Source organism: Hemicordylus capensis, chromosome 6 (genome assembly GCF_027244095.1).
Source record: "Hemicordylus capensis ecotype Gifberg chromosome 6, rHemCap1.1.pri, whole genome shotgun sequence".
NCBI lineage: Eukaryota > Metazoa > Chordata > Lepidosauria > Squamata > Cordylidae > Hemicordylus > Hemicordylus capensis.
The window spans coordinates 31,643,328-31,666,357 of record NC_069662.1 but is presented as its reverse complement, the minus strand read 5'-3'; the positions used below and the strand labels follow the sequence as shown (position 1 = coordinate 31,666,357).

At 43.7% G+C, this 23,030-nt stretch overlaps 1 protein-coding gene across 1 annotated transcript; it reads left to right on the top strand.

The window, feature by feature from the left end:
* LOC128331204 (vomeronasal type-2 receptor 26-like) lies at positions 1 to 22,428 on the top strand. The gene is made up of 6 exons (XM_053264555.1): positions 1 to 35; positions 9,512 to 9,803; positions 11,040 to 11,894; positions 15,011 to 15,232; positions 17,081 to 17,207; positions 21,533 to 22,428. Exons 1-6 carry the CDS (start codon positions 1 to 3, stop codon positions 22,426 to 22,428), a joined length of 2,427 nt encoding a protein of 808 aa, XP_053120530.1.
* Positions 22,429 to 23,030: the final 602 nt, after the last annotated feature.

Genomic DNA, 23,030 nt, shown 5'->3' with positions numbered 1-23,030 from the left:
ATGGTAGTTCGCCATGGTGTGCCTGTAACCTCTTGGTAAGCTTGTCAACTATATTGCAGTTCCAAGGGCATTAAATGAAAAGTTTAACACTTGCTTGCTCCCCAGGATGTCTGACTAAGTGCAATGTGGTAAAGTTTTCCTTCCACATTGCCAGAAAAAAATACTGATTGCTAGCTTGCCACTGAATCATACTTCGCTAAATTACAACTTTGCAAATGGTACTCTATATTCAACCAATAGTATTATAATCACTCTACAGTGCTAATGACAAATGTAGGGCAGATTTTGCACATGGTCCAAAAATGTCAGTTTGTTCAAGATGCAGCAGCCAAATTGGTCTCAGAGGTATTGCAGAAGGACCATAGTTGGCCTGTTCTAAAACAGTTGCACTGGCTGCCAATACGTGTCTGGTCGAAATACAAAGATCTGGTTATTACTTTTAAAACCCTAAACAGCTTAGGACTGAGTGACCTAAAACAGTGCCTCCTTCTGCATGATTCCCACCAAGTAAAAAGGTTATCAGGAGAGGTCCATCTCCTGCTGCCACCAGTTTGTCCAGTAGCAACTTGGGAACAGGCCTAATCCTCAGCCACTCCTAAACTGTGGAATGCACTCCCTGCGGAAATTTGAGGCTTAATTTGGCCTTCAAGAAAGCCCTTACGATTCTTTGTATAAGGCTGGCCTCCAATGGCTTTTAAAATGCTTAAAATTGTTTTAACTTTTAATTTTTCTAATTCTTATTTTGATTGATTGTTAATTGGTTGTAAACTGCCCCGTACTATTCGATTGGGTGGTATAAAAATGTGACAAGCAAACAAATAAAAGGCTAGATGGGACTTTCCCATTGTTGACTACAGAAGGAGAAAAGTCTACATATTCATGTATTTCCATCAGACATTGGTGCAGAAAATGAACACTGGATCACAACTAATTGATTAAGATCATGTTCTTCTGCTCTGATTCACAATAGTCTTGCCTGGAAGAAATGTACATTGAACTTACCAGCCAAAAATGTTACTCTGAGAATTTCTTGTTTTCCTTGTTCCTTCTCTGTTGTTGTTGTTGTTGTTGTTGTTGTTGTTTTAAAATACATGAGCTGAGCAGGTCCATATTAATAAGAAGGTTACATGATGACCTATAGGCATCGCAGGTGCAGATAGTTCCAAAGAAGTAGCTATTACTATCCATTGTGATTGCTAAATGTTTGCATTATGGCTATAAATGCCATCATCATGGGCTGTATCTTAGTGATCAGAAGCTGAGCAGAGGAACTCCTGATAGGAACATAGGAAGCTGTCTTCTACTGAGTCAGACCATTGGTCCATCTAGCTCATGTTGTCTACACAGACTGGCAGTGGCTTCTCCAAGGTTGCAGGAAGCCCTATCTTGGAGATGCCAGGGAAAGAACTTGGAACCTTCTGCATGCAAGCACAAGACCAGCTCATGTGGGTGGGGGTAATTTTGGGTGGAGAACTGGGAAGTGATTGTGTGCTACAACCATTTTGATCAGGCTGAACCTCCACCACCAAACATAAAATCTCAGATCACTTATGTCAGCTGTTCATGCCACCTGATTAAGATTGCTTGTAGTACATGATCACCTCCTGCTCCTCCACCTGACATTCTCCCACCCCATACACACAATCAATCCATTCCTAGGAGCATGCACAACTCTGGAATTGCAGCTGGGAGCTCTTCCACCTGATGTCTGATCGTAAGTACCTGCCCCATACACTGAACACAGAAATTCAAATAATATTTAAATATACATTTCTGTTAGTTAATAGGATTTGTGATAGTTTCACCTTTGAAGATCTTAATGATGTTGTAATTGACTTTCAGTGATCGTAGCTATGGAAAATATAGAAGGCAATGAAACCATAACCATATTTATGCTTCTGGGATTTGGGAACGATTCCAAAGTTTGGATCCCTCTCTTTTTGGTGTTCCTAATCATCTACAATATGACTATGGCTGGAAATATAATCATTGTTCTGCTGGTAATTTCAGACCATCACCTTCACACTCCCATGTACTTCTTCCTTGGAAACCGGCCCTTTTTGGAGACCTGCTACACTTCCACGATCCTCCCCAGGATGTTGGCCAGTTTCTGACAGGGGATAGAACCATTACATTAAATGGCTGTCTCAGTCAACTTCATTGGTTTGATACCTTAGTGGTCTCTGAATGCTGCCTATTGGTACCAATGTCATATGATCGCTATTTAGCCATCTGCAAGCCACTCCCATATATCACTTTTATGAATAGAAAACTCTGCTTTCAGTTGTCAGCTGGGTCATGGCTATGGGCATTTGCATATATGACTTTAGTAATCAGTTTGATGTTACAGCTGTATTTCTTTGGTCCCAATGAAATAGACAATTTCTTTTGTGAATATCCTCAGATCATTGAACAATCATACAGTGATGTGAGCTTGATAATATTATTAGGCTCCATAGTCTCTGTTGTAAATAGTTTCCCCTGCTTCTTATTAACTGTAGTGTTGTACACATGCATTATCACTAGCATCCTAAGAATGCCATACAAAAGTGGGGGAAAGAAGGCCTTTCCCACTTGCTCATCTCATCTATAGTTCTTTAATTATTGTCTATGTACTACCAAAAAAACAAGTGGCAGGGAGGGATTAGCAGAATTTTCTCTTTCTTGTATATAGTCCTGACCCCTCTACACAACCCTATTATATAAAGTTTAAGAAACAAAGAGGTAAAAGATGCAGTGAGAAGGGCTAGAATCAAATTTGTTCTCCATGGATTTCAGAGACATGGTTAAAATGGATGACATCATTCTTGAATAAATTGGCAAAGTGAAAGGATTAGCAATATAATTCTGATTAATTGAGGCTATTCACATGGCCACTCAAAAGCGGGCTAAGGAAGCCCACTTGCTTTTGAGCAGCTGTGAGAATTGCCAAGAGCTGCACGGCTCCCGGTGGTTAGTCCACTTAATCCTCCTTCCACCAAATGAGGTTAGTGGAGCGAGTGCTCCACTAACACCATTTTGGCGATTGTGAGTCACTATGGCATGGCTCGGTGTCATGGTGACTCATGAGGAAACCCCTGACTGGGAGGCTACAACAAACCTTCTGGGGGTCTCCCCAGAATGCCCCACACACATGTGTGGGGTATCCTCAGATTTCCAAGGGCCAGGAGAAGTTCCAGGTTGCTCCATGCGAGCGCGTGAGGCATCCTGGAGAGACCCCCGAGCCCAGGAGGCTGCTTGTAGCCTCCTGGTCGGGGGTCTACTCATGTGTCACCATGCTCCATGGTGACAAACGAGCAGAACACCGTGGTTAATAGAGCATTTGCTCCATTAACCTCGGCTAAGAGGAGGGGTAATTTTGGTGGCTTGCTGCTGGTTTTTCTGACAGCACAAATCTTTAACCTCTGACAGGGTTGCCTCTGGTTTTGTGTGATGTCTGAAGGCAGCCACTGAGAACTGGTGGATAGAGAAGTAGCTAAAACTATGAATCTAGGAAGCTCCAGGGTCAAATTTCACCTCTGCATGTTATCCACACTTAGAGAACTATTTAGGGATGCTGAAGTAGAGAAATTTGAAAATTGAAATAAAAATTAAAAATAGTCTTGTAACCTTCTGGGACCATTACCCCTCGAACCAATGGAATATTCAGAAATGTATAGCCAGGGTGTCCATTGATTTCAAAATATAATACAAGGAAACTGGGAGGCAAAAGAAGAGAGAGAAGATATTAGCCTGTTCAAGCATTTAACAGGTTAAAGTAAATGGCTAACTTACAGAGCATGGATGCAGAGCAGCCAAACAACATCTCCCAACAACCTGTACCAGTGCAGCAGGGAGGCTTACTCCCCCAACCCACTGCCCCAACATCCTCCCGTTCTCCAGGAAACCCAAAGTTCCTCTTGAACATTTGTCCCTGAGGGCTGTGTGGCCCTCAGGAACATATGGGGGGGGGCACAAAAGGCTTCCTGTGGAAGGGGAGAATGTCAAAATTTTCTGCTTTCCAACTACAACGGTATAGTTAACTGGGAAGTTTGGTTAGACTGCTTTCTCACTGCACCAGTGCATCCTTGCTCTGTATGTCAGCCACAATCCTGGAGTAGAGAGATTAGAATTGGGTTCAGATGTGCTCCATGAGGTGAAAAAGTTCCCTCCCTGGATCATACATGAATATTTCAGACACCATATACTTTTTGCATTATGTCAGTGCAGCCACTGCAATTGTGGGGAGGTAATTATCACCTCTACAATTACTGAAAGCACTGTCATTGACTCTCCTTGTCAAGAGCCTAATGATGGTTATTTTTCCGATATGTTCAACATGGTCAGTAATAACACCTTTTTTTTTTTTGCATTTTAAAATTTTTATTGGGTTTTACAATAACAGTCAGTAATAACACTTAGCTTATTTAAAGAAGTCATTTGCAGTTCAGAGTCCAGATGCTTGTTGGACTCTGAAGGAAGGTTGTTGTCCTTACCGATACTTCCTATGTAAATCCACAGCCTGGGGAGGAACTAGTAGTGTCATATAGAAATGCTTTGGGATCACTCATTGTCATCTCCTGCTACCTGACTGGCATCCCTGGTAACTTGAAGAATTATGGGTGAAACACATTGCAGTCCAGAGCTCTCAGCGTAAAGATGCATGAGGTGTTAGTTTGAGAGCTGTCTGGATACAAATGTGCAGCCTGGATTTGTTTACTTATCACAAATCAGGGAGAACATCTGTGCAGTAGGCAAAAGAGGATTTTAGCTCTAGTTAGATAAGAAAATTTGCTTGATCACAGAGAGATAATGCTTCCCTTTCTGTTGCTAATGCTACCCATTTACATTGTCCAAGGAAGTCTGAGTTCTCCCTGTCCTCCAGGAAATAATTGTGATGCTTTACGTGAGTATTATGAGATGGGGGACCATATAATCAGTGGTGTGTTTTCTCTCCATTTTGTCAACACTGCCCAGCAGAAATTTGAGACAACTCCAGGGGGTCTAAATATTATTTTCAACCGGTAAGCAGTTCTTTTTTCCCGTAGATTATGCACACTCTTCTAATGCATATCTTCCTTGATGCAAATACAAGGTCCAATGGTGTTTTATCTTGGTTATCTCTTAAATGACCAGAATGACTTAATATATGATGTGGCTAATTTCTGTTTAATAGCCAGTAAAATTTAGCAGGAGCTCATTAAGAACTCAATCTAGTTGATCTATGTTGATGCTTAACTATAGTATCCCAATCTTGAGGGTTTATTTTGCTGGGCTTCTGTATGTAAGTATTGTCTTGTACTTGTTTTTGAGTGTAATAAAGGATTGGACTGGACTGGACTGGATTGCATGTCCAGTGACATTGCTGCAGATCCAATGAACGTGTCATATGGTTGATATTCAGACTAACACTTAAGCAGCAAAATGAACAAAGATGCATAAGAACCTCGAATCACTGAGCAGACGCTCAAAGTTGCTTAGTCTCTTGCATTCTTTTTCTTATTATGCCAGAGTTCTGCTTGTAGTGCCCAACAGGGAACATAATTTCGTATATGGTCTGGGGAAGTTTCATAGAAGATAGTGTGTCACAGGTTGGCCAAGCAACACTAGTCTGCAATGCAAGCCCTCAGCGTAGCAGAATTAGTGCAAAATCCTTGCACTAATGTAACATATTTCTATTAGTGCAGCATTAGTCTTTAAGCACTAACACTTATAGTATGCTTTGGAAAGGTTTGATGAATTTCCATTACTTTATTCTGTTAAAAGAGAAAGAAGAAACACACATGAAAAAATCCCAAAGCTACTTCTCATCATTTGATCTTATGATAGAGAAACAGTAGATCCCACAGGCAAGCCCCAGCTTCCCTGTGAATGAATTTCTATGCATGGAATGAAAGAGGACAAATTCTTAAAATGTTGGGGGGACGGGGGGGGGGAGAGAGAAACTGATTGATTTTTAAAGCTGCAAACAGAACTCATACCAGTATTATCTGGATCCCAGAGGGGAGATGCTAGTCAACAAGAATAGTATACATTTGTTGTTGATTAACTAAGCAGAAATATAATGCACAATATGTTTTTGGCTTCCGCCTTCTTCAGTTGCTCTGATGTTATACTAAAGGTACTAGGGATGTAACAGGATGAATAGGCCCAACACTGACCATTTCAGACGGTGGAGATATTCCTGACCCCAAATGGTGATGAGAGTCCACATATTTTCCCTTGATTGCAGACGGTGGGGAGGGGAAGGAATGTTTCCTGCCATCTATAGGTTTGCTCACCATGCCTGCCCATGCATTTATTTATTTTTTAAAATGTCTTTAGCTGGTTATTTTACTAACAATTGAAAAAGAATGTTGTAGTTCTCTTCATAAAGGCCCTTTATTGCACAAGAATAAAAGATGGTACAAACCAATAAACACGTTTCAGCATACATGTGATCATCAGTTCACAATTGATCACAGAAAAAGACCTCTTCTGTTCACCAGCTGTTAAATTCCTTAACCGGGTAAAGAGGCAGGTCTCACGATCAAGGAGATGTGCCTTGGAAGGGTTAGCGGGGAGAGTGGGCTTAGCCCCTTAACCCCGCACACGAGGAGTCAGTCTGCTCCGAGTGGCTGAACCAGCCACCCACAGGACTGCAAGCTCTGTTATGGAGCCAGCAGGAGCTGGGGGGATCGGTGGCCATGCGCCCCCCAGAAGTTCCAGCATGCCTTGTGCAAGTGTGCAGGGCATGCTGGAGAGACCCCCAAGCTGGGAGGCTGCTTTTGAGCCTCCCGGCCAGGGGTCTACGTGCCCCAGCAACACACGATTAGAAAAACCAGGTTTGCGGAGTGATCGGTTTAAGGGCAGGACTAGCCCGATTTTCTCCCATTGTGTGAATAGCTTCAAACTCTGTTCCATGACCTGGGGAGGGAGAATGAGGGAAGAGGAGGCAGGGAGAGAGAAGGGAATCCCCTGGTTTTCTCACAGGCTGTTGAATCTTATAGCGTCAGCCAATGCCTCTCGAACACAGACATCTGGTCTCAGCTTTTCTATAAATAATGCTTCCTTTATTTTCCTTTTTGTAAATTCCTTTCAGTCCCCAAAATAGTTATTTTAGTAGGCACTACTTTGCCTTCATGCTTTTTTCTCATATGCATTGACCAGGGTGTTGTTCTCTGTGCACAATGCCTTATATTTGTTAGATGTTTTCTATATCTATCTTTCAGAGGTCCACCAGATTCGCCAATATAAAATGAAGCGCTACCTAAACATTGAATTGTACATATTGCACCTCTCTTTCCACAATTCGCTCCCACCCCCAAACACAAATTTTTGGTACATCACATCTCCTATCATACAAGTTGCAGTTAACTAATTGTTGTTTTAGTGTCATTGGTGTTGTACAAAACACATTCACTTTAATTCCTTGCCTTTCCAAAATTTTCAGGGTTTGCCATGTAAATCTGTCTGTAATACATGGTATTTTTTAGTATAGGCAAACCTTGTACTAAAAAGGGTTTTCAGGGAGAACAGTCTGCTGGTTGGGTCCTTGTTTGTTCCCGACCATTGGAGAAATGACCTCAGAATGCTCAGGGTCCTGGGTTACTTGAGCCAGGAGCTGATTGGGGTTGCTATCTCACATCCTAGCCTATCCCCAGAAGACTTAGGACTCCCTTCCCTCTCATCCCTGGCCACCACCATTTTGCGGAGCAGGGAGCAATCTGCATGCCCCACCAGGCTCTGCCTGCTCCCATCACCTCTGCCTTTATTAAGGTTAAATATTCAGTCTTGTCTATCCCCATATCCTTTTCTCCCTCCACCTGCCATGCCAGGTTTGGCTGGAGTCTCTTCACTCTGTTGCACAGCATTGTCCGGGCTGCATCATCGTCAGCACACACCCAGTGCAATGCTGCTGCCTCACCCTGACTCTTGCCCATTGGTGGCTCTTCCTTGCACAACTGAACCAGGCCTCTCTAACCAGGTTGCTGTCAGGTTCTTGCACAATGTCACAGTCATTGATTCTTTCCCCGCTCCTGGGTAAAGGGGCTGCTCCCACAAAAGTGGAAGATTTTCCAATGTTACATCACTTCCCCTGAGATTTTCAGATGTGTCATCACTTTTCTTCCATGATTCACTGTGAGTACAATTTCTGAGTTACTTAATTCCTTTTTTAAAGGTGATCAAATTCTCTGTGTATCATTAAGAGATACACAGAGTCCAGCCATCCTTACCAGTGGGGCCATCCTAACCTGTGGGGTAACTTTCACAGCTCCCTATCTATCTGGGGTTTTTTCTAGCATTTTAAAAAAGACATCTGTGGGGATTTTTGCCAATAAATTGGATTCTGAAACCAACCCCAACATACTGAAGGATCCAAAGGAAACTGCAGTACAGCTGCAGTGACGGTCATAGAATGTATGTGATGTAATGTTCAGGAGCTTGTTTGTTTTGGTTTTTCATTCATATTAAAAAGGTGACTGACAACTGCAGAGATACTGTAGTTAGATGAAACCAAATTTCCAAATTTTAGTTGTATGTTTCAGATTCCACCTTCATCATCCACAGATAGATTTTTTAAAAAGGTTTGACTGACATGAAGCTCCCAGACCAAGCCACAAAAGATGAGAAAACCGAACAAACTCTCCTATTAGAAACAAGGGGAATGAGACCTCATTTTTGAATCTATTGTGTTTTAAGCACCATTTCGGAGCAGGGAGCTTCCAGTTGGGTGGTGCACATCCCAAGTACCCCAGCACAGCACCAGCACAGCACACACATGACATCCACGCATGTGCAGACACTATTTGCATAGTCAGCAATACCATACTGACCACACAAATGATGCCCATGCATGTGCAGATGTCATGTGAATGCTGGAGCTGCGTGGGGATACTTGGGACATGTGCAAGGCCAGCAGGAAGCTGCATAGAGTGACAGAGAGTAGATAAGGACCTTCTCTTCTCTTTCTTAAAGCTCCTGTTCCCTGTTCCCAAACAGTGCTCAAACCGCAGTTCGAATCACGGTTCGTACAGTGCCCTAAAATACTACAGTCATAGCTTCCCCCGGTGTTTTCACAGGTGGGTTCCTGGTCTTGCCCAGACCACCAAAGAAATCCCAAATCCCTGAATAATACATTATTGTCCCAGAAAATACAGAACAACACTCATAGGGGGACATAGACATAGGAAGCTGCCTTTTAGCAAATCAAACCATGGGTCCATCTAGTTCAGTGTTGTCTACACAGACTACTTTTCCAAGTTTGCAAGCAGGAGTCTCTCTCTCATCCTAAGCAAGCAGACCCTTCTTAGCAAAGGGGACTATTCATGCTTGCTACCAAAAGACCAGCTTTTCGTAGACCAATGGAGTTTGGAGAATAAGACCTCATAGAGCTAGGGAAATCCTAGTGTCACAGAGAAATAAGCTGGCTTGCAAACTGAAAGCCTGTGTGTTTGTGTGTGTGTGTGTGTGTGTGTGTGTGTGTGTGTGTTGTTATTCAAATAACAAGTTTATATTACAGATTAAAACTTCAATGCAATTCACTTTCTAGGCTCCAACTTAAGAACTACCAGCATCTCTTGGCCTTTGTGTTTGCCATTAGAGAGATCAACCAGAATTCTAAGCTCTTACCCAACATAACGTTTGGTTTTCGCATAACTGACAACTGCTATGTGGGAAGAATGACCTATCTCAGCATACTGCAAATTCTCTCTACGAGAGAAACAATTTCACCAAATTATAAATGTGACACCCAGGAGAAACTGTTGGCCATTGTTGGGGGACTTGCTTCTAAAACATCCATCCAAATATCAAACATTATGGACATCTATAAAATACCACAGGTAGGGGTCTTGGTATATTTGCACAAACTTTCAGAGATCTATGGTTTCTGGGTGCAACAACATTAAAGAATGGGCCTGTCCAGCAATAATATAATAAGCATGCCTATGAACTCCAATCAACAAGACATGATCGGGATTCTATTGGTGTATTGCCAATCTCACAGCTCAATGGACTCCCCACCTGAGCTGGTGTTGAACAGGGTCAGTGATGTATTTCCCCTCTTGCAGCGATGTGTTTCCCATCTGTAACCCACACTTTTCTAATCCACACAAGATCAATTAAGTAGCTGCTCCTCAAGCCTCTCTGCAGTTCTTAGGCCCCAGTCTCCTCCCTGGCTCCTGGTGCTTACTCTGCGGTTGAATTAATGATGCTGGAAAGAAAGCTGCATTTGCTCTTCCTTTTCTTGTCCCTTAATCTCCCTCCTTCTCAAGATCTCCTCCTCCTATTCCCCACAGTCTCTCCCTCATAGACACTTCCCTACAGCAACCTGCCAGGGCCAAAAGTAATCCAATACATTTCCCATCCAACAGAGGACTACATACATACAGGGTTACATTTCCTCACAGATTTACTGTAAATTATATTTTGCCAAGCTCCTCAGTGGCATCTGGTGGACCACTGTGAGAAACAGGATGCTGGACCCGTTGGTCTTGGGCCTGATCCAGCAGAGCAAATGGCCTTACATCTTATATCCTAAAATTGTGTTGGGTGGATTTGTTCTTATTAGCATGTTGTTATGTGTTAACAATTAATGTTTTATTACTGTATAGTGCTTTTATTCTTGATGGCCAAAGCAGTGAAGAAATGGCTAAGAGAAGTGAGTCATGACTAGCTAAAGTCTCCCAGATTTCAACAGGCCTTAGGCATCACTCATTTTCTCTGGATGGATGGGGTCATACTTACTAATGAAGCACTTGTGCAATGAAGCAAGTTGCGCTAGTGCAAGAAGATTGCATAGCTGTACTAGAAAGGAGAACTTGTAGATTCTGCTCTTGCACTTTTTGCAAAATTTCTCTCTAAAACACGAGATTGTGCAAGCACAAGCATGCTTGCAGTAGTACAACATTATTCTATAATGCAAGCTTCACACTTAGCACAATTAGCTAGCAGAACAGTCTTACATGAGTGCAATGTTGTTCCTCAAGCCCTTCTTTGGCCAGGATTTCAGCCACTGTTTCTGGGAGGATTGTACCTACAAATCCATTTCCTCATATTTGGTATGTGTTTTCCTGCAGCTCAGTTATGGTTCATTTGATCCATCACTTGGTGATAAAATCCAGTTCCCTTTCTTCTATCGGATGGTGCCAAATGAAGATGCACAATTTAGAGGGATAATCCAATTACTCCACCATTTTGCATGGAAATGGATTGGCCTAGTTGCTCCAGATGATGACAATGGAGAAAGCTTTGTGCTGATGCTGATGTCATTGCTCACCAAGCATGGGATTTGTATTGCTTTCACACAAAAGGTATTTGCAACATTCAGCTTCATTGAAATCAAAGGACAGTTGGAAGAAATAGAGAGCACATTCTCTCAAACTAAAGCAAATGTGGTGGTTGTATATGGGGATTCTCATGCCCTAATTACATTAACAATATGGATGGATTTAAAATATCAAAAGGCAAAATGGGCTCTCATAGGGAAGGTTTGGCTTTTGACTGCCAACTGGGATTTTACTGCCATGGATTCTAAGGGTTTCTGGTCTCTAAAACCCTTCCATGGTGCTTTGTCTTTCACAATCCATACAAATGACGTGCCAGGGTTCCTGGACTACCTTCAGACTCTGAACCCTCAGCATCCATATGGTAACTTCTTATTTCAGAAATTCTGCAAAGATGTATGGAAGAGTGCACATCGTATCTCAGAGATGCCATTCACCATGGTTCAGACCAAATGCACAGGGGAAGAGCAGATGAAGTCTCTGCCAGGAGCTGTGTTTGAAAAGAGCATGAGTGGACATAGCTATAGTACCTACAATGCTGTTCATGTTGTGGGACATGCCTTAGATGAAATATACACATCTGGTTCCAAGGACAGAGTGTGGAGGAAAAAAGACAGATTGCAGTTGTTGAATATGCAACAATGGGAGGTAACTTCTCCATTAGGACACAATTTTGTGATAGAGATAGCCCAAAGTTTGGATCAATTGTTCAATAGAAATTTCTACAAAAATAATATTAGAAAAAGCTGCTTATGTTTATATACTACTTATAGAAAAGCATGCTAAAATCCTGTGCTCCTTCTCAACAGATCCCTAGAATATCAGGATAAGATAGGATATCCATGTAGATGACCACACAAGTGGCAGCAGGCATCAACTTCCAAATCCACCCCATTTCCAGTAGTGTACACTGGTTATCTTATTTATGGCTTCCCTCCACCCACCAAACACACACACTTTCCTGGAAGCTTCACTCACATAATTAAGTCACATGGAACTATTTGCTCTCCATGCATCTTGTAGTGATGCACATATTGAGGCTGTTTTCATACACAGCCTAACCTGGGCTAGGGACACCTGGCCCAGGTTAGGCTGCACATAAGAACTGCCAGGATCGGCTCTGATTCCAGGGCATGCCTCGGTGGATTATCTGCCAAAGAAGCTCACCAATTAGCTGAGGTGCAGCTGGTGCTGAGACACTACAGGGCTTGCAGCCAGTGCTGAGACATTGCAGGGCTCCTGGCCAGGATGATCCCCAAAATGCACCCACACGCTCATGTGTTGCATTGTGGGATGTTAAGGGGCTGGGACAATGCCTCCCTACCCTCACACCACCGCACTGAGGTCAGAGGCAGTAGCAGAATGTCTGGGTGCATGATCCGCATGCCGAGGGGCACGAATGATAGCAGCAGGATTGTCTGTGGGAAAGGTAAGGTCCTGCAGCCTTCCCCAACTCCTGCTCTCAAGCCCTTTCATGTAATTGTGAGGAAGGGCTCATTCTCTACTTGTCAAACACTTTGCCTTGAATTGGGTAGGCTGATATCCACGTTGTTGCTGGAGAGATGGAATTGAGAGATGTGTGAGCATCCACTTCCAATCTATGTTAAAACAAACCAAGATTGGTTTCAACATCAAAACTGACAATGGGGCTATTCTGACGATCAATGGGGCTATTCTGACGATCGGGGAAAATTGGGCTAGGAAAGCCTAGCCTGCTTTTTCCCGATCGTCAGATCCACCGGGCTCGGCTGCGAGCCTGGTGGCTCCCGAGCAGGTAACCTGCTCCTGCAGCCCTCCCTGTAGTCCGGGTTTGCGGAGCGAGCGCTCTGCAAACCCGGGCTATCTGGCTGTTAGTAGCTGCGGTGCGGCTCCGCGCTGTGGCTACTTGCAAGTAGTCCCCTGGAGGGGAGATGAAAAGCTGCCTCCCAGCTCCAGGGGTCTCCCCCAGTATGCCCTGCGCACTCGCACGTGGCCCCCTAGCTCCCCAGCCCTTGCCGGCTCCATCACAGAGCTGGCTATCGTGTGGGTGGACGATCCGGCCATCCTGGGCTCCCTCCCTGCTCACCCGAAGAGACCGGGTCTCACGGATTGTGAGACCCAGCTCAGTATCGTTGATTTTAACCTGCATAATTAAAAGAAACTGAGATCTGAACCCAAGGTTTTAAGTGAGTTACAGATATCAGTTCATTTGTAGTAAGTAGGTTAGAAAATATTAAGATCAGTGGGTTCATTCATCATGACTGAGCGTCATTAATTTTAACCTAGATTGGAAGTGGGCAGTCATATGGGCCTGGGAGGAGAAAGCATGTGCTGCTGATGCTTAGGGATGTTGGATGGAGCCAGGCGTTAACTGCAGCTCGGTGTGATGTCTGAACCAGCCCTCTGCTTAAAATCAACAATGCAATTAAATAAACTGCAGTTAAATTAACTGCAACACAGTTGAATAAACACAGTTATATGTGTGTGTGCGTGTGTACACACACACACAGAGAGAGAGAGTGTTTTATAAATCTCTCGAGACTCCATGATTCCAGGATACACCTTGGCTAGTAATGATCATAAAGTAACAGAGGACGGCTAGGCATACTTTCTTTTATGTTGTATGTTGTCAAATCCCCCTACAATAAATATTCTTCAGGTTTCCAGACCTACTGTTTTATAGCTGCTTCCATCATACACACAATGAAATCTTGAGGCAATTTTTACGATTGCTTGGGGAAGGCTGGAAGGGTGCAGCGGGGAAGTCTGCTGTTAACATACCTTCTCCCTAGATGATGAAACTGTCTATCTTTGGTGCATCTCACATGTGCCCACACAGGCACCTCTGGTCCGTGAAGCTCCAGGAGGCACAGAGTAGGGTGGAGGGCTCCGTAGAGGGAACTTCTTGTTCTGGCCTCCAGGCATCACACAATGCAACATGCAACATTCACATTGCATTGGTGATTCCTCCATCAGATGGGCAGGGTTTACCTATCTCCACCTCATTTTATCCTCACTATACCCTGTGAGGTAGGTTAGGCTCTCTGATGATAACTGGCCAAAAGACACATAGAGAGTTTTTTGGGAAAGCAAGCAATTGAATTGCTGTATCTTTAGTCAATATAGAAAACTTGTTTGTGGCCCCACATCGTCTTTGTTCACTGCCTATGCAAGAAAGAGTTTAAGCTACCCAAGACTTTTGTTTGCACATAATGAGGCTGTTCCCATGAACCACTGAAACCAGGCTAAGGGAGCCCAGCCCGGTTTCGGCTGGTCATGTGCTGCAATGGGAGCCGTGTGGCTCCTGGCAGCCAGCCCTCCTAAATGCCCCCCATTAAATGAAGTTAGTGGAGCACATGCTCCGCTAACCCCATTTTTTCGATCATGTGTTGCCTCGGCATGGGTCTGTGCTGCAGTGACTCACAAGTAGAATCCTGACCGGGCGGCTACAACAAATCTCCCAGCATCGGGGGCTCCCCAGAATGACCCACGCACATGCGTAGGGCATTCTTGGACTTCCACGGGCCAGGATGCCCCCGATCCCCACTGCCCCAACCAGCTCTGTGATGGAGCCAGTAATCTTGTGGGTGGCCGATCCGGCCACCCGGGGCGATCTGCCGGCTTCTGTTTGGGAAAAGTGGGTCAAGCCCACTCTGCCCACAAAACCCATCATGGCGCTTCACACTGCTGAAGCTAAATTCAGTATGAATTTAGCTTCAATACATTTATAAGAAACCCCTCTATTGGGCACTTCGCAGACTCTAAGCTTTCTCTTTTTCATCTAGCTTCATCGCATTTTGAGGTCCATCAGGTTTAACAACAGTGCTGGGGATGAGGTGTTTTTTAATGAGAACCAAGAATCTGCAGCTGGGTATGACATTGTGAACTGCATCGTCTTCCCCAATCAATCCTTTACTCGGGTGAAAGTTGGAAGGATCAACCCTCAAGGAGGCCAGGAGTTGATCATTAAAGATGATGCACTCGTATGGAACAACTGGTTCAACCAGGTCAGTTAGTTTAATTCTGAATTTATTTTTAATTTGTCCTTTTAATTTCATTGGGACTACTCTGAGAAGTGTTACTCATCATGACAGCCAATTTGTATATCTTGAGCTTAGTGATATGATAAATGCTGTGACATGTTGGTCTGCATATTCTTTCTAATTAGAACTCGATTCACACATTATGCAGTATGAGTGTACAAATGTCTGTACATGTGTGCACGTGGTATGTGTGAATGACTGTACCTGTGTTCATTTTAAAAGTGAACCTGGATACAGGCCCTTCAAATGCATGGTATAGATATGAAGTCAGTGTTCTTCTGTATCTGTGTTCAGTATAACATGTAAATGATTTTACTTGTGTACAGATCTGTACCTCTGTAGCCTACACACTTGTAGTATGAGTGTTCAGTGTAATGTGTGAATGGGCCTTAGGACTTTTGTTATTCCTGTCAATAGCCTTCAAAATTCAACTAGGCCACAAGATGATACAAACAGTTGGGTGGATCCCTTTTTAGAACCAGGGCCTGCTTTGCGATCTCAAAAAGCCAAAAGGCTAGATTGAGGCCTGTGGCTCAATTGTTGTTTTGGCAGGAAGCTGAAAACTGGCTTTGATTTTTCCCCTCTTAGCCAAGCCAGTGAACAGAAATGCCTATACTTGAGGGTCTGGGAAAGAAGGGGAATTTCCCCCTACTCACTCCCAGCCTTGAAGCTGTTTACTGCCTTGGAGAAAGCCTTGGGCCTCTTGTGACTTGCTAAAACCAATCATGAGAAGTAGTCTGACATGTCAAGCATCATCATATCTAGCTGATTTAGGAAATTATAAGAAATCACAAATAGATAAGAATGCCTACGCCGTGCTTTTGGGGCTAAAATATTCATATAACTCTGAAACTCCCGCCCTTGCTTATGTAACATTCTCTATCCATCTAACATATGTCTCTGGGCTGAAGAACATCAACAAGACCAAAATGACCACAAGCCAGGGCCAGCTTGATAAAACAAAGAAAAGTGTCTCTATCTTGAATTTGGACAGGCAAAGAGCTAGGCTCCTGATTGGCCCCCTGCCTAGCAGGGCAGGAGAGAGATTTGGAGAGCCGGGCCTGATTCTGTTTATCAAATTGGAGACATCCTGGAAAAGAGGGAGTGATTATTTTGACTTGGAGGGGTGACAAAAAAGTATAAAAACTGTTGACAGTCATGCAGTGGAGGAGGGGAATGCTAGACGCTGCCTTCATTTGAGGGCAGTGCTGTGCGGCCCTCTCCCCACACCTTCTGAGCCTGGTCACCCTTTTCTCCCCCTCACCAGAGAAGCCAGCCTAAATTTCATACCAGCCCACCTCCTTTTTCCTTCCTGAATTTTTTTGAACGGGGGGAAAGGCTGACAGATTTCACACACACAGGGACTTCACTTTTAGAAGCATGCCTGGACAGTCCGCAACTGCCCCAGGCAGTGTCTCCCTGGACCATGGATATCCCACAATGCACAACCGAAATCGAATAACTAACTAACTAACTAACAACACCAGTGCTGGGAGCAGCTGGTGCCAACACACAAGCTGTTAACCCAGGTTAAGTGCATAGGTTTGCTGCCAGGAGCCGCAGCACTCCGAGCGGTTCTCATTGGCAGCCAACCCTGGGCTTTGCTGCCCTAACCTGGTCTTGAACACTCATGAGAACAGCCTCGATTTATTTCATGCAGACATAAGGTGGTAGTATACTGCTGATCACCTGACATTTATGCAGCAGCCCAGCACTGAATTCGTCTCTTTGCACTCTCTGAGCTACTGCTAGTCTAATCAAAACAAGTTATATAGCAAAAGTATCATAGCCAGCTATTCTGTTTTTGATTAGATGCTGCCCCGTTCTACATGCTGTGAGAGCTGCCACTCTGGCTACATCCGGAAAATTCAAGAGGGGAAACCAGTTTGCTGCTATGATTGCACTCCATGCCCAGAAGGGACAATTTCCAACCAAACAGGTATCCAGTGATCAGGGATCTCTTATCCCTACAATGGTGAGCAATGCCTAAAACTGACGTGGGTTGCATGAGAAGCATGAGCTTCATCTTATTGTGCTGTTGTCCAATTACTTATAGGGGCTGGCTGATTAGGCATATTACTCCAGTTTTGCTCCATATTTTATTTTTCCTGAATTCAATTTGTGGTGCTCAGTTTTACCTTTAAAGCCCTAAAAGATCTGGAACCAAGGTACCTGAAGGATTGCTCCCAGCCATATGTTACTCAGATCAACTTCAGCAGTCCTACTCCAAATCCTCCTGGTGTCTGAATTTGCCATGTGGATATATCAAATCACGGTCTAAGACCACCATAAGATAGAAGAGTACAACATGATTCAAAATATGATAAAATTAAATTATGGAATCATAAACTATATTACTATAAAATTACTACTCTAATAGTATAAAGCTATATTATAATACAATAAAACAGCTACCCTAAAGCAGAGGGTATGTATGAGATTATTAAACAACTGTATTTTAAAAATTATGTGCATATGAAATGTAATGAAAACAAATTATGGAACCATAAAACTATATTACTATATTACTATAAAATTACTGCTCTAGTATAAAAGGTAAAGTGTGCCGTCAAGTCAGTGTGGACTCATGGCAACCACAGAGCCCTGTGGTTGTCTTTGGTAGAATACAGGAGGGGTTTACCGTTGCCATCTCCCACACAGTGTGAGATGATGCCTTTCAGCATCTCCCTACATCATTGCTGCCTGATATATGTGTATCCCATAGTCTGCAAAACATTCCAGCGGGGATTCAAACTGGCAACCTCTGGCTTGCTAGTCAAGTCATTTAATACTGTAAAGTTGCTATCCTTTGAGGGTATCTGTGAAGTTATTTAAGAGCTGTAATAAAAAATTATGAACATATAAAATGTGAAATATATAGGATGCAAAAAGTGGTGGCTAAAATGGGGTATGTAAAATAAGGCATCTGAATAGGAACACTAAAAAAGATAAAATAGTCAGCGGTTTAATACTATGCAAGAGGTGATTCAAGGGATTGGCCTGGCTGTCACAACCCGACGGGTACTACTTACTGCCATGCAGAACGTGGCAGTGTTATTTGTGAAGGCTGGGTCTTCATCTGAAAGCAGAAACCAGGTATAGACATGGTTTGGACTGATAGGGTACTTGTGAAGTAGCATAAATATAAGCTTGGCTCGAATGTCTCTGTAAAAGGGGCAAAAGAAAAGTACATGTTTTGTGGTTTCTACCTCCCCAGTGTCACAGGGACAAAGTCGCTCTGCAGTTGGGATCTTTCTGTATTTGCCTTCCAGTACGGTAGAAGGAAGAGCATGACAAAGTGCGAGGGTATAAGCCTTTATGTGGCTTGGGGTTTCTAGCTGTGACATGTATGCGGCGGGGCCGGCAGAGCATCTGGTCCTTTCCAAGGACAGGAAGGACAGAACTCTGTCTAGGTCAGCCTGGCAATCAGTGTCCATTATCCTCTATTTGATTACTGTTTTTACCTGACCATGACCCGTAGCAACGGGGGGGGGGGGTTTAAAGCCCAGGAGTGACAATTTAGTCCATATGGCCCTTTTCCAGGAAAAGTGAAAATTGTCCAATAGGTTCATATGGGCAAGCCCTGAGGGTTGAGGGATAGTTTAATCCAGAGTTTAAGAATGGACAGCCGCACTCTGGCCACAACCTTTATCATGCCCGTTTCCAAGTGTAGGGCGGCATTTGAGACACAGTGAGGCACTTGGTGGGCTACTCTTAGAAATTTGGACTGTACCAGCTCCAAGGCGGCAAGATTGAAAGGGGCCCCCAATGGGGCAGCATAGAGGAGTTGCACCAACATCTTGCCCTCAATTAATTTGAGTGCTGTGGGTACATAATGGCCCCCTATGGTCCATAATAATTTTAGAATGGTGGTGGAGCTCCTCTGAGCAGTGAGGGCAAAGTGGTCACAGTGGGCCTTTCTTGAGCCAGAAGCATATAGAACCACTCCCAGATATTTGAAACTAGAGACCTGCCTGACCTTGTGGCAATTTATACTCCAGTGATGTGACTTGGGTTTTCTGGCGAAAGCCATGACTTTAGTTCTTTGATAGTTGATTTCTAGTTGATCTTTCATGCAGTACTGTGCTAGAGCCGTCAGTGCTCTTCTGAGACCTATAGGGGTCCTAGAGAAAATTGCAGCAGCATTGGCAAAGAGCGGGGAGGTAATGCATCTATCTGCCAGCTTGGCAGGGTGAAAGTCTGGGCTACTAAGGTGTCTCACCATTTCACTGATGTAAAAGTTGAAAACGAGCGGGGCCTGTATCCATCCTTGTTTGATTCCTTTGTGTATCAGAACAGGGTCCATGAGGTGCCATTGTGGCCATGTGGATAGATGTTATTTTATTTATTTATTTATTTATTTATTTATTTATTTATTTATTTATTTAACATATTTTTATACCACCCCAAACTCAAGAACAGAACAGAAGAAGTAAAGTTGGCATGTCATGGGAAGGAGAATTGGAAATCTAATAGTTGTTTCCCCTTCCAGCTGTCCTTCCAGCTCTTTGACCTTTGGGAGCAGTGCCAACCACCCTTTGAACCTTGCCTTGCTCCTCTGTAATGCCAGGTTGGTCCAGAAAAAATCAGAAACCATCCAGGATCTGCTTCTGGATGAAGGCACCAACCTGGTATGTATTACAGAGACCTGATTGGAGGAGGCTGGTGGACCAGTCTGGTCCCAGCTTCTCCCTCCAGGGTACTCTGTTGAGGAGTGGGTGAGGGACCATGGGTGGGGAAGTGGAGTGGCTGTGGTCTATAAGAATAATATCTCCTTACCAGGATCCCAGTTGAAGTGTCGGACCATATCAAATGTGTGTACTAAATCTGGGGACCAGGGATAGACTGGGACTTCTATTGGTGTACCAATCGCCCCGCTGCTCAACAGAGTCCCTAACTGAGCTGACGGACTTGGTTCTGGGATTGGTGTTGGAGTCCCCCAGGCTTGTGGTGCTGTGGGATTTTAATATTAATTTCAGGACTAATTTGTCCGGGGCGGCTCAGGAGTTCATAGCAGTCATGATCACCATGGACTTATCCCAAGTGGTCTTGGGACTGACACACATTTCTGGTCATGTGCTTGATTTGGTCTTTCACTCTGATCAGGGTGGTATTCCATGGGTGGAGACTCCTGTAATTTCCCCATTGTCATGGATGGACCACCATCTGGTTAAGGTTGGACTTACAATCACTTCCCACCTTTGCAGGGGTGAGGGACCTATTAGGATGGTCTGCCTGAGAAGGTTATTGGAAAACAGAGACAGGCTTTTGCCTTTTTAGCACCTGCACATTATCTCCCTATGGAGGCCACATGGATTCTTTCCCCAGTTTGTTGAAAACTTGGGGGATCTGGTAAATGGGTTGTTGGTGGGCCTTCTTATTGTTTTTTTCCCCATGCTGCTTTAGTCCTGCCCCTCCCCCATTGGTTGCAATATTGCTTATACTTAATTTTTGTGCTCTTTGACAGTTTACCTTGTCTTTGCAGTAATATTACTGTTTCTACCAAGGTGGCAAAATTTTGTTTTGCAGGTTGTGTAAGGAAGCAGTTGTCGGCTGTATTATGCACTCTTATATTCTAAACTGTGTTCTGTAAGAAAGTATTGGCAAAATCACGATTTCTAAAGCTTATTACTTAGTAAGGCTAATCACATGATGGAAGAAAACTGGACTAAGGGAGCTAAGTCTGTCCCCCCCCCATTTTGAGAACCACCACGCTTGCGGTTGAGTCAGGCAGCTAGACCGCCAAAGTAGCCCTCCTCTTGCTAACTCACGATGACTCACGAGGAGACCCCCAACTGGTATGCTACAACAAGCCTCACAGCATCAGGGGTCTCCCAAGAATGCCCCATGCACTTATGCAGGGCATCCTGGGATTTCCAGGGGTCAGGCAACCCCGGATCCCCAACGCCCTAACCGGCTCCATGACCTGCTCTCCCCACCAAACCCCTCCCGACTCCACACAGCGATAGTGTGTAGAGCCTCATTGTGTTATATTCCTGTTTGGTCGATGACTGTAATAAAGATTCCATTCCTTTGCAACTTATCTTTGATAACTACTCTGGAATCTGTTTTTAAGGAAAATCAAGATCTACAATATTATTAATTAAATTTACAAAGTTTATTATTTGTTGTTGTAGTAGCAGCAGCAGGTAAGCATTATTATTCAGTGCTATTATTATTCAGTATTGTCAGAATAATATTCAGCATTATTATTCAGTATTAACTGAATTTTTAAAAAATCAGTATTTTTTTTCTTTTTTAAAGATATGGATCATTGTGACAAATGCTCAGATGAGCAGCATTCCAACATGGAGAGAAATCAATGCATTCCAAAAGTTATACACTTCCTCTCCTATGAAGAACCTTTGGGACTTGTGTTGGCTGTCAGCTCCTTGTTTTTGTCATTTGTCACAGCTTTCATACTGGCAACATTTGTGCAACATCAAGATACTCCAATTGTCAAAGCCAACAACCGGGATATCACCTATATTCTCCTCGGTTCTCTCCTGCTTTGCTTCCTCTGCTCCTTTCTCTTTATTGGCCAGCCCAGCAAAGTGACCTGCCTTCTCCGGCAAACAACTTTTCTTGTGATCTTCTCTGTGGCTGTTTCTTCTGTGCTGGCTAAAACCATCACTGTGGTTCTGGCTTTCCAGGTCACACAGCCAGGAAGCAAGATGAGGAAGTGGCTGAGAAAAGGGGTAGCCAATTCCATTATCCTAGTCTCTTTCCTTGGTGAACTTGGAATCTGTTCTGTCTGGTTAGCAACAAATCCTCCTTTCCCAGTCTTAGACATGCACTCTCAGAGTGGACAAATCATCATCCAATGTGATGAAGGGTCTTTCAACATGTTTTATTGTGCTCTCAGCTACATGGCTTTTTTAGCCATGGTGAGCTTCCTTGTAGCCTTTTTAGCAAGGAACCTGCCTGATAGCTTTAATGAAGCCAAGTTTATCACTTTCAGCATGATAATATTTTGCAGTGTTTGGGTTTGCTTCATGCCCACTTATCTGAGCACCAAAGGGAAATACATGGTAGCGGTGGAGATCTTCTCCATCTTGGTCTCTGGTGCAGGCTTACTTGGCTGTATCTTTATCCCCAAATGTTATATCCTAATTCTGAGGCCGAAACAGAACTCTAAGAAACTTCTTACACGGAAATGAGATTAATCTAAATCTTGGGCTCTTTTCTTCATTTTTAGCTAATTGTGAAATGAATTGTCACTGCCATAGCGTAAAGCTTAAATGGAGGGAGTCTTGCTGATGTTGTGCATAAGGTGGTAGAGATTAGCATCCCCAGTCTGCCTTTGGGTCTACCGCATACTGTGCTAGCTTTTGCTCCTAATGAGTATGAGCTAAATTCTCATTTGTCCAGGTTTCCTGCACCATTATGATGTCATGTTTTGGAGATGTAGTCTGTGAAGGAGATGTCTCTGCAGCTGGAGTGCCAGGTGATGTGCTATGGAGTATTTTAAGGCCACAATATTCAGCTAGTGGCTGACATTCCAATTAATGCTACACTAGTGTGTTGCACTAGAGTAAGAATGTTGCACTAGCTAGTTCTGCTAAGTCAGGAGCTTGTGTTCCAGCCTAGCATTGGGCTGGTGCAACAGGATGAACTTCTATATGCCTCCTGCTGTGAAACTCTTCCTCTATCCATACATGTTGTAGGAAATGTGCAAAGCTATCCTCCATCCTTGTTGCACAAGCAGATCACTTAAAGACCCAACTTTTAGCCTGTCTTTTAATCATCAAATCAAATCAAT